Source organism: Panthera pardus, unplaced genomic scaffold (assembly GCF_024362965.1).
Source record: "Panthera pardus isolate Hobbes unplaced genomic scaffold, ASM2436296v1 HiC_scaffold_27, whole genome shotgun sequence".
NCBI lineage: Eukaryota > Metazoa > Chordata > Mammalia > Carnivora > Felidae > Panthera > Panthera pardus.
The window spans coordinates 84,242,703-84,254,715 of record NW_026526843.1 but is presented as its reverse complement, the minus strand read 5'-3'; the positions used below and the strand labels follow the sequence as shown (position 1 = coordinate 84,254,715).

Below are 12,013 nucleotides of genomic sequence, written 5' to 3'. Positions count from 1 at the left end.
CTTTAAAAATGTGAAAATCAGGACCATTCCGAGTCCCTTTGTATGTTCCATTTTTTGGTTTTTAGCCCAGGTATTGAACACTCAAACCAAGGCCTAAATTAATTTGCCTGAAGTTTATGCTCATAGTTTTTAGATCTGTCATATATACATTTGGCACTGAGTTTATTAACCCCCTGAAACTGTATGTAACACATATGTCTGTGCACGTGTGCAGTTTTCTCAGGAGAATCCACCCTTTACCATTTTGTAGTCTGGAAAAACTTGAGAGCCACTGCTATGCAGTACAAGCTTTTATAATCCTATAGCCATGAATAAGTATATACAAGGGCTCAGTAAATGATTTTCTGCCCAATAAAAGGACCAGGAGATAAAGGGGATCCTTAGAACCACTGGTTTTTCTTTTGCTGGTCTGTAAGAGGCTCTCTTTTAGGGAAGAAACTTGCTTTCATTTCCTGGCAAACATTCTGGACCTCAGAGAAAGAAAAGCTCTGACGGCTAGGAGCCTTATAAAATGATGCCCTACTGTTGGAAGAGCAGCCTGGTTGGAATTCAGCCTCAGTTATTGATCCAAATTAATTTGTTCTACCAAACCACCTATTCGACCTCAGCATAGAAAGCATTCCAGATAAACTGGTGATAAAAGACCTACCCCCCAGTGACCTTAGAGTCTCACTGAGGAGATAAAACATAACAGCTAGAGTCGGGAAGACTACACGATGCCGCCACGTACTTGGTGAGGGAAACCATGTTGAGTAGAGGGCAAGGGTCAAGAAGTGGAGAAGACACAAGGGGCTCCATGACCTGAGAAGTGAGGTGAGGAGCACCAGGCTTTAGATCAGGGGCCGGCAGACTTTTTCTTTGAAGGGCCATATGGTAAATATTTTAGACTTTGAGGGCCGCATACAGTCTCTGTTACATATTCTTTTTTTTTTTAAGATTATTTTATTTATTTATTTATTTATTTATTTATTTATTTATTTATAATATGAAATTTATTGTCAAATTGGTTTCCATACAACACCCAGTGCTCATCCCAAAAAATGTGCTCTCCTCAATACCCATCACCCACCCTCCCCTCCCTCCCACCCCCATCAACCCTCAGTTTGTTCTCAGACATATTTAAAAAACAAACAAACAAACAAACAACATTGCTCTAAAAATACGAAAACCATTCTTAGCTTGTTGGCCTTAACAAAACAGGCCTCAGGTAGTAGTTTGCCAACCCATAATTTAGATCAGGGTTGGGGGTGAGAACAGAAGGAATTTCTAGAGGGTTTGTTGCTGTGCAATGGTATGAAATCTTTGTTTTAGTAAGAAGAATATGGCAGCCTAATAGAAGAAGGATTGAAGGTGTGAAGGGGGTGGAAGAGAATTTAGGAATAAATCAATTCAGGCATAACATGATAAGGACTTGGATGGAGCAGTTGTGGTGGGGATGGAGAGGAAGGTCAGAGCCCAAGGGCCACTCTGTAAGGAGGACTGGTATGCCCCAGGGACAGTGGATGAAAGGAAGTGGATAATATGAGTACAGGAATTTTGGATCTGGAAGCTGGGAAGCATGGTGGTGATATGGATAGAGAGAGTTTGGAAAAGGAGCCAGTTGAGGGGTAACACGATAGTAACTGTTGGAACCTGAATCCGAGCTATGGGTGAACCTCCTGGGGTACGTACAGATTTTGAAGTTGCCATGGTGAATCAGTCAGCGGTGGAAAGTTTGCCAGGCCACATGGGGATCCAGGAGGCCCCCCAGGTTTAGTCTTTAATGGTGAGAGTAGAGCAGTAAAGAGGGGAAGGATGGGCGGGCGAGATTGGAGGTAGTAAAAAAGGAAATCTAGAATGTTTTCCAAACTAACCCCCCCTCCCCCACCAGTAGTTCATTTATTTGTCCAAATTCATTCCATGAAGGATTTGAAGCAGCTTCTAGAACTCTATGGAGTATTGTGATTAGTCTAATATTCTCTTCAATTCAGGATTCATTCACAAGTCCGTTTTTCTTCAACCCAAGCAAGTAAATGCTGTGATTTGCTGAGTGCTTTTTATACACCAGGCTCTGTTAGGCTCTTGAAGCATTAGCTCATTTGCTCCACAAAAGTTTCATTCTGTTTCTTTTTCAGCACTTTTTTCTTGATTACAACAGTACATGACATGTAGAAGTTATTCCGTTAGTGTATGACTAAGTATAACACATAATTTTGAAGAAGCTTTAGAAAACAGAGGCAGAAAAGAAGTATGTAATCCCCAAACTCAGTAGCAGTTGGGCCAGCCTTTTTGTATGTATTTCCTTCTAGTCTTACTCTATTGTCCTTAAAGTCAGTTCTCATAGACAGACATGCTGATCTTAGATGCTGGAAGGTGCCTTTTTTTTTTTTTAAGTGTTTTAAAATTACTAAATCCTGGATATGAGCTTTTGGGGCCTTATTTGCCTTTCTCCTAAAAGCAGAGAGTACTCTGTGACTGCACCAGAGCAGACATCAGCCCTGCTGAAAAGATTCTAACCATTCTCCCCTCTCCTGCTCGTGCCTCCAGGCCTGCTACGGCATCCTCAAGGTCCCGGAAGGCAGCTGGCTGTGTCGTTCCTGTGTCCTTGGCATTCATCCACAGTGTCTGTTATGTCCAAAGAGAGGTGGGGCCATGAAGACTACCAGGACAGGGACTAAATGGGCTCATGTCAGCTGTGCCCTGTGGATTCCAGAGGTAAGACTCATCCGGGCTTGAGCCCGTTTGCTCCAGGTGCACCTGTTTCCCACGGCATTCAGACCGACTCAGGCTTCATGGAGATGCTTCATTCCTGCTCCTGCTCCTGAGGTGATAATGCTTCCACTTGAGCTCTCTCACGCCCTTCTTGGATGCATGTGAGCATGGAAGCCCACGCTGATTAATTTATAGATGGTGCCACCAGTGGTAGTGAATGAGTTTGTATGAGAAGAGAGCCAGGATAGGAGCAGATTTTTTTAAGGTGCACCTTACACTTAAAATACCAAATACTAAGTGTACAGTTTCATGACTTTTACACATATCTGTAACCACAGCCCAGACCAAGACGAGGAACACCTCAGAAGTAGACACAGAGCACCCCAGAAGGATCCCTCATACCTGCTTTCCAGTCCCCATTTGGGTCCCTATTACCATTTTGATTACTATCACTATAGATTAATCTGTTTTTGAATTTCATGTAAATGGAATCATACAGTATGCACTCTTTCCTGTCTGCCTAGCACTCCATGTTGTGGTATGGATCAGTACTCATTTGTTTCTTGCTGAGGAGTATTCTGTTGCATTGATCTACCATGATTTATTTATCCATTCTCCTTTAATGGACACTTCCGTTGTTTCCAGTTTTAGGTTATTCTGGATGAAGTGAGCATTACCTCTTTTGCCCACTATGATGGTTGCCCTTTGATTTTTGAAGCCTTTTTTTAATGTTTTTTTTTTTTTTATTAAAGAGAGGGAGCACAAGTAGAATAGAGGGGCGAGGGGAGAGAGAGAGAGAGGGAGAGAATCTTAAGCAAGCTCCATGGTCAGCATGGAGCCCAGTGCGGGGCTTGGTCCCATGACCCTGGGATCATGACCTGAGCTGAAATCAACCAAGTGAGCCACCCAGGCGCCCCTGATTTTTGAAGCTGTTTTCAGAGCTTAGACTCAACATTTGTCTAAGAGCCTCTTTGTTCAGAACTCCATCCCTAACTATTTAATCTGGTCCTTCAGTTGCTGATATTTCATAAGAGGCTGTGTGCTCACTAAATTGATTAAAAAGGGCTTCCAAACATTACTTCTTCTTACTTATGGCTGCTCTTTTTTTTTTTTAACCCGTTTAAACATCCCACGCACATCCTCTTTCCCCAACCCCTATCCAAGCCAGCACATTTGTTAACTGCAAAACAAGAGAGACTTTAGAATTCAGTTCATGGGAAAGCTGATGATACTGTATCAGTAATTCATTCTCCCTTAAAACTTCCTGGCACCTGGCTGGCCCAGTGAGTAGAGAATACGACTCTTGATTTCCAGGTTATAAGTTCGAGGCCCACGTTGGGTGTAGAGATTACTTCAAAAAATCAAATAAAAAAATAAACAAACAAACTTCCCTGGCTTTATTCTTGTTAATGACAGTTCCAGGGGAGTTAACTATCTAACAATTGAGCTTAGAGTCACATAGTTAAACTGAAAGTCCTCGATAAATACTACAGTATTCTTATGGATATAGGAATAAGTATTTTTTTTAATATTTGGATAATGGTTCCTTTTTCTTACTAAGAATGTCCAGCTCATAGACTGACATGAACTCTCAGGTTTCTGGCCTGAGAGTGACTGGTCTCCAGCAGCAAATGTCCCAACTAATAGAGCAGGCGCTCTCACCATATAAGAGTCTAGAACATGACTCAGGAAGAGTCCTTTAAAAATAAAAGGAGTGGGGCGCATGGGTGGCGCAGTCGGTTAAGCGTCCGACTTCAGCCAGGTCACGATCTCGCGGTCCGTGAGTTCGAGCCCCGCGTCAGGCTCTGGGCTGATGGCTCGGAGCCTGGAGCCTGTTTCCGATTCTGTGTCTCCCTCTCTCTCTGCCCCTCCCCCGTTCATGCTCTGTCTCTCTCTGTCCCAAAAATAAATAAAAAAACGTTGAAAAAAAAAATTTTAAAAAAAATAAATAAATAAATAAATAAATAAATAAAAATAAAAGGAGCTGGGGCTCCTGGGTGGCTCAGTCGGTTGAGCATCCAATCTTGATTTCAGCTCAGGTCATGATCCCAGGGTTGTAGGATCAAGCCCTGCATTGTGCTCCACGCTGAGCATGGCCTGCTTGGGATTCTCTCTTTCCCTCTGCCCCCCTCCCCTGCTCACATTCTCGCTGTCTCTAAAATATAGAAAGAAAAGAAAAAAGAAAAGAAAAGAAAGAAAGGGAAAGAAAAAGGAAGGAAGGAAGCTGTCTTACCTGTTGACATTGTTTATTATGGTTGTTTTTAGTACCTTTTGGGCTGCTCAAGATCTCTGTGATCTTTCTACTATTAGTTTCTGGATGTGGGTAGAACTTGTACTAGTTTAACCAGCCCTTATTCAAAGTCCTTCACTTTTTAAAGTTGTATCTCTCTTGGAAACTCCCGTACACATTTGTAAGTGAGAGGGAGAACACTTTTTAGCAGAAGTTGTTTGACCCCTTGTTTCATATGGAAAAAAATGTTTTCCATCTTTTGTTAAAGCATTCTTTCCTTTCAGCACTCTCCCAAAGACTAATTTCGCTTTGAAGCTACTTTGGCTGAGACAGTAGAGCAAACTGATGATGGTTACATGATTTAAAAGACCATGGTTTGAAAATGTTACCATCCTCATCCTTCCTACTTACGTGCTGCGACCTCTTCATTACACAGATTGCTGCGACTTTGCAACAATACCATGATTCTTTATAAACCGAACTGAAAGGCTTGTCACTGCCTGTTTTTCATCCTCAGTTGATTAAATGACAAAACGAGGCATGTGGCACCATCTCTAACAGACAATAGATGCTAGATTTTGTGAATTTTAATTCCTTTCCTTAGTGGCTTTCTTTGGTTCCTAAGTAAAGTGTAGATATGTATCTTGGATTCATTAAGGTAACCATGCCTAGCCTCCACTCCTGCCCTCTCATCCTCTATATGAGTCATGTCCGTTACTGGAAATGATCAGAGGTCTGAGCAGTGGCTAGAGACAGGTTTTATTTATTCTTGGTTCCATAGTAACCTTAAGAGATGTGGCCCACCTCATTGTCTTGATGGCCTGAGCGTCACATAACATCATTTGTGGCTTGTGAAAGGTACTTCTGGAATGCCTTGGTGCCTCTGCCTTATGGTGGTGTTTTATTTATAGGTCAGCATTGCTTGTCCTGAGAGGATGGAACCAATCACCAAGGTGTCCCACATTCCACCCAGCCGATGGGCCTTAGTTTGCAGCCTGTGCAAGGTGAAGACAGGGGCCTGTATTCAGGTAAGTCGCCGAGAGAAGTGGTGGGGTGGGTACCACTGAACTGGCCAGACTCAACATCCCAGTGAGAGCAGCCTCTTAACTGAAAGTTGACTTGGGAGGCCCCCCACTCACTCCTCCTCACAGGGGCTCTGCCATGGTACAGACCATTTCTGGAGCGTTTTTTTTTTTCTTTCCAGACATTGCCTCTGGACCCTTCAGCTTATTCTTTTCATTCATAGTGGCAGTTAACTTCCATCCTTTGCTGTCGGATCTGATGAATTAGGTGATTTTTGAAGCTAGATGATACCATCCTGGGTGGAAACAAGCCATAGATCTAAAACAACCAGACCCAGGTTCCAGGATGATTTAACCAATGACTCTGCTGCTGAACTAAGTACAACTCAATTTGGAAGGGAAAGGTGCACTTGAATAGATAAATCCTGGTGTATAGGCCCGAAAGTCCTGCTCACAGGCACGTATGTTGCATTCAGTAGTACAAGTAAAGTTTTCTGAGACGTCTGAGATATAGGAATTCAGCTGCATAAAGTAGAAGTAGTAGCTGGTGTGCCCAACAGCAGCAGTTGGGTGGTCGATGAGACTGGGAGAGGCCAGTTACCTCCAGGAAAGGCAGAACGGTTGACCCTTCTACTCCCCAGGCCTCCTGCATAGGAGCTACAGATTGGTTGGAGTTAGATTTGCCTGCTAAGCTTTTTCACAGAAAAGGGGCCATACGATGTTATAGCTTAGGGACAGTGGCTCTAGGTATTTCATGAAGTTTCTTGCTGTCTGGCTCATCTTGTAGATTTCTTGCTACAGACCCGGGATCAGCGACTCCTCAGAATAACCTTGGTTCATTTACTGGGAAATGGTATTTAAAGAACACAATATGGGAGCACCTGGGTGGCTCAGTCAGTTAAGCGGCCGACCTCAGCTCAGGTCATGATCTCACAGTTCGTGAGTTCGAGCCCTGCGTCAGGCTCTGTGCTGATGGCCCGGAGCCTGGAGCCTGCTTCGGATTCTGTGTCTCCCTCTCTCTTTTCCCCTCCCCCACTCATGCTGGCTCTCTCTCTCTCTCTCTCTCTCTCTCAAAAACTGAATAAACGTTAAAAAAAAATTTTTTTTAAAGAACACAATATGGGCCCCAAAGGCCCTTTTAATTTTTTAAATTCATTTTTGCACCTGACAGAATTGGGTACTTTGTCCTGCTTTTTTTAACTTTTTCCTGCTGATACTATTTAACTACAGCAGTTACAAAGGAAAAAAACTTGAGGGAAAACTATTCCCACGGGGTCTACTACCATAATACATTGCCTGTTTAGGTTTTCCTAAGTTCTCTCCCGGTTGTTTCTCATATGTGAGCCCCTCGGGGGCCAAGGTTGTACATCACTCTTCCATGGATTGCCCCTAGCACAAAGGAGAGTGTGCCTGCCCGTTGTCAGTGTTCAGTTAGTGCTTACTGAATAAATATATCCATACTTAATGGTATCATAGATTTGTTTATAACATGCATTCTCCCCACTAAAACAAGAAAAGATTTTCCGTGTTTTTATAATTATTAGTAGTCCTTTTATAATAGCACATTGAGTTTATATCCATTAATTTAGTTATTTTCATTATTGTGGTACCTGCATTTTTCTCCTATCTTTGCTATTTCAAGGGATGGTTTTTTAGAATAGTTAGTAATTGGTGGCATGACTGTGGTGAGAGAGAACACTGGCCTTAACCTTAGCCGACCTGAATTTGCATTACAGCCCCACATTGCCACATTCTGCCACATTGTCTGAGTTATTTATCTGAGTTTTATCTTCCCTTATAGACTGTGAGCTCAGACTGTTTCCTCCTTAGATCCCCCAACCCCTGACATGGTGGACAGACAGTAAATACTAGATTGATGGATGGATAAAACATTCTGGAGTTGGTTTTTCATCTTCAGGGCAATCGTTCTTATTTTTATTAGAGTTTAGAGTCTGTATTTTGTAAAGATCTTACCAAATTAAGACTCGTAATTTTCTTACAAGGAATTACATTTGTTTAATTCCTTATAAGGAATATTTGAGCGCCTGATTGTGTGCCAGGCACTGTTCTAGGCACTTGGGATTTCTCAGTGAGCCAACAAAGAACTCACATTTGAGTTGGGAGAAATAGAGAATAAGAAATAGATATTAAATAGCGTTTAGAAAATGGTGAGTGCTCTGGAAAGGAAGAATGTGGAGTATGGTAGGAAGAGGGAGAGTGTGGGGCAGGGGGCATGTGTCACAGGTTTGTTTAAAACGAGTGGTCAGAGTAGGGCTCATAGAGGTGACATTTAAGAAAAGACTTGGAAGGTTTGAAGGTGAGAGAAAACGACACAGTTATTTTGGGTAAAAATATTCCAGGCAGAGGGATCAGCCAGTACAAAGGCTCTGAGATGGGAGGTGTGTCTGGCCTATTTGAGCGACAGGAAAGAGGCCAATGAGGCTGGAATGGAGTGTGTGAATATCAGAGAGATCATATGGGGACTTGACTGGTTAAGGTAAGAGTAAGCAGGGTTTTTTTTCCTATAAATGGCCAGATAATAAACACGTTAGGCTTTGCAGGTCATATAGTCTCTAACACAACTACTCAATTCTGCCGTGAGCACAAAGACAGCCAGAGACTATACTTAGCAAATGAACATGGCTTTATTCCAGTAAAACATTATGGACTCTAAAATTTAAATTTCATTTTCGTTCACATGTCAGAAAATGCTCTTATTTTTTAAGTTTTTTAATATTTGTTTATTTTTGAGAGAGAGAGAGAGGCCGAGTGTGAGTGGGGGAGAGGCAGAGAGAAAGGGAGACACAGAACTTGAAGTGGACTCCAGGCTCTGAGCTGTCAGCACAGAGCCCGACGCAGGGCTCGAACTCACAATCTGTGAAATCATGACCTGAGCTGAAGTCAGATGCTTAATGGACTGAGCCACCCAGGCACCCTGAAATATTCTTATTTTTATTTTTTACATCATTTAAAAATGTAAAAACATCCTAAGCTGCCATTCTTAGCTCTTGGACCACACAAAAACAGCTGCTGCATTTGGTCTCTGGGCCATAGTTTGCCAGCCCCCGGGGCTCTCATGAAATCTTTTGTTTTTACTCAGAGCTTAAGGGGGAATCATTGGCAGGCTTCGAGCAGACAGGTGACATAATTTGATTTATGTTTCTAAGGGATCACTCTGTGGAATGATATGTCTAGTACTTGCTTCAAAATAATCCAGGGGGCAGTGTGCTATGGGAGGTTAAAGAAACATGAAATAAGATTGGTCATACATTAATTGTTATTGAAGCTGGGCGATGGGTATATGGGGGTTAGTATAGTATTCTCTATGCTATTATATAGGTTTTTAAATTTCCATAGTAAAAGGTGAAAAACAAAAAATAGACTGGGGCGCCTGGGTGCCCAGTCAGTTAAGTGTCCAACTTCGGCTCAAGTCATGATCTCACGGCTCGTGGGTTCAAGCTTTGCGTCGGGCTCCGTGCTGACAGCTCAAAGCCTGGAGCCTGCTTTGGATTCTGTGTCTCCCTCTCTCTCCGCCCCTCCCCTGCTCAAGCTCTATCTCTCTCAAAAAATTTTTTTAAAACGTTAAAAACAAAAATAGGCTCCGGCTGCTGTATTTAGAATAGAATAGGAAGGGAAGGTTAGAAAGAGGAAAAGCAGTTAGGAGGCTGTTACAGTAATCCATGAGAGGTGATAGTGGCTTTGACTAGAGTGGTAGCCCTGGAGGTGGTGAAAAGTGCTAAGATTCTGGGTGAATACTGAAGGGAGAGCCAACAGGATTGACTGAATCAGATATGAGATATGAGAGAAGGATAGGAGTTGGGGATGCTTCCAAGTTTGGGGCCCAAATGGTGGGAAGGGTGAAGTTGCCACAAACTGAACGGGGAAATCTGCAGGAGAACAGATTTGGGGGAAGAGATGATGAGTCCGGTTTTAGACACTTAGGTTTGAGGTATCTACTTGACATCCTGTGGAAATGTCAAGCTGGCAGGTGTCTGTGTGAGTGTGGAGTTTGGGAGGAAGCCTGGACTGCAGACCTGCATTTGGGAGCCAGTGGCCTATAGATGGCTTTAGCCTGGACCGGGGAGGATCGCCGAGCGAGTGAGTGTAGATAGAGGGGAGAACAATACCAAGCCCTGGGCCTTGAGGCATTCCGGCGTGAAGAAGTCCAGCAGAGGCGGAAGAAGCAGCAGAGGAGATGGGGAAGAAGCAGCCGCAGGGAGACGGGAGGAAAACTGAGAGTGTGTAGCAGCCTCTAAATGAAGAGAAGAAAGCATCTCAAGGAGAGGGAAAGATCTGTGGTGGAAAGAGGCTACTGAAGTAAGATGAGGACTGCAGATTGACCCCTAAATGTAGCAAACGTGATTACTGGTGATCGGGAGGAACAGTCTAGGTACAGTAGTGACAGCAAAAGCTACGTCACTAAAGGTCAGGGGAAAGAAGGAAGTGAGGAACAGTTTGAAAAAGTGGGGTAAAGAGGTCTTTCCTTTAAGGTTAGAAGAAATACCAAGTCTGTATGTATACTTGTTAACATCTAGGACTTGCGTGAAAGGCAGTGATCCAGTGCAGAGGAAAAACTGCTGGAGTGCGGTTTTCAGCAGGTGAGAGAGGGTGGCGTGAAGTGTGCGACGGAGGGGTGGCCTTGGGCAGGAGCGCTGATAGTTCTTCCCTGGTAACAGCCTTGAAGGTAGAGTGTAGGTGCAGTATTAAGTAGATGTGTCGATGGGAATCTGCAGAAGCACTCTTTCGAGTGTTTTAATTTCCTCAGTGAGGTAGGAAGCAGGATCATCAGCTGAGAGTGAGGTCCAGAGGTTTGAGAAGAGAAGAGGTGTGAAATAGTTTTGTGGTTTGGGGAAGTGTGGTGTGAGTACCGGGCTGTATGAAAGACCCTCCCTCTAGGTGAGAGGGAATGAACTTCAGGTGATCTGCTGAAGTGTGTAGTTTTTTCCACCTACATTCTACTTATACTAATAGAATGGCCTTTGTTTTCCGTGGTTGACATCTGGTTTTCTGGTGGGGAAAAAAGACCAAAACCTTTTTTTTTCCTTTTAAACCACCACTAAGTAAAGTTAATTCCAAACTCATTAGTAATTTAACATCTTGTTCCCTGTATGTGAATCAAAAACACAGTAACCAAACACAGTAATTCAGTAGGGGTCAAGTTGTGTTTTTTTTTTTTTAATGTTTATTTATTTTTGAGACAGAGAGAGACAGAGCATGAACAGGGGAGGGGCAGAGAGAGAGGGAGACACAGAATCCAAAACAGGCTCCAGGCTCTGAGCTGTCAGCACAGAGCCCGACGCGGGGCTCGAACTCACGGAGCGTGAGATCATGACCTGAGCTGAAGTCGGACGCCCAACCAACCGAGCCACCCAGGCGCCCCAGTAGGGGTCAAGTTTTATTAGCCTCATTGTTCTTGGGAAGTTTATTTAAGGGTCTTTGTGATTAGTAACCTATTTGGGGTATTTTGCTTTATTAACTCTTTCTGGAAATTTCTTAACTATCCATGAATTGTGTTTATCCTTCCTGTCTTCCAACAGTGGGAATACACGCAACTATTCTCTTCTTTTGATTTAGGAACATTCCCTGGGGAAGGATAGAATCCAACACTGGTGGGTTTGGGGGTCTAAACTAGCTAGTATCTATAGCTTCCATATCTGGAAGCTAGAACCTTTCTCCTGAGCATGAAGTCTTCTGATAATCCTGAACCAGATCATAAAGACTGGGTTCAAATGAGATGCCCTCAGACAGCTCTGTATTTTGCCTAGACTTTGAACACAGTCCCTCTGACAGCTGGCTTTCCGGAATTCCTGTAGGGTCCTCACATGTTTTATGTTCAAGCCCCCTTCAGCCTAGAGCCAGATTCTTTAGGTTTTCCCTAAGAGGAAAGAAAGAACAGTGGTTAAACATATGACCTTTGGAGCCCGACTCCTGGGATTCAGGTTTCGGTTCCACCCCCTTGCTTTTTATACCATCTTAAGGAAGTTACCTGCCATATCTGTGCTTCAGTTTTCATATCTCTAAATGGAAATGATAATAGTACCTACTTAATAAAGGTGGTAAAGAGTGCAGT

The 12,013-nt window shown here is 43.2% G+C and overlaps 1 protein-coding gene across 11 annotated transcripts in view; it reads left to right on the top strand.

Annotated features, from left to right (window-relative positions):
- The window catches only part of JADE3 (jade family PHD finger 3), a 135,160-nt gene that overhangs the window by 110,240 nt on the left and 12,907 nt on the right, over positions 1–12,013 (top strand). For all 11 annotated transcript variants that reach the window (XM_019417541.2, XM_019417545.2, XM_019417539.2 and 8 more), the window contains 2 exons: positions 2,527–2,694; positions 5,833–5,949. In XM_019417541.2, coding sequence (XP_019273086.1) covers positions 2,527–2,694; positions 5,833–5,949 — 285 coding nt within the window. The remainder of the gene's footprint in view (positions 1–2,526; positions 2,695–5,832; positions 5,950–12,013) is intronic.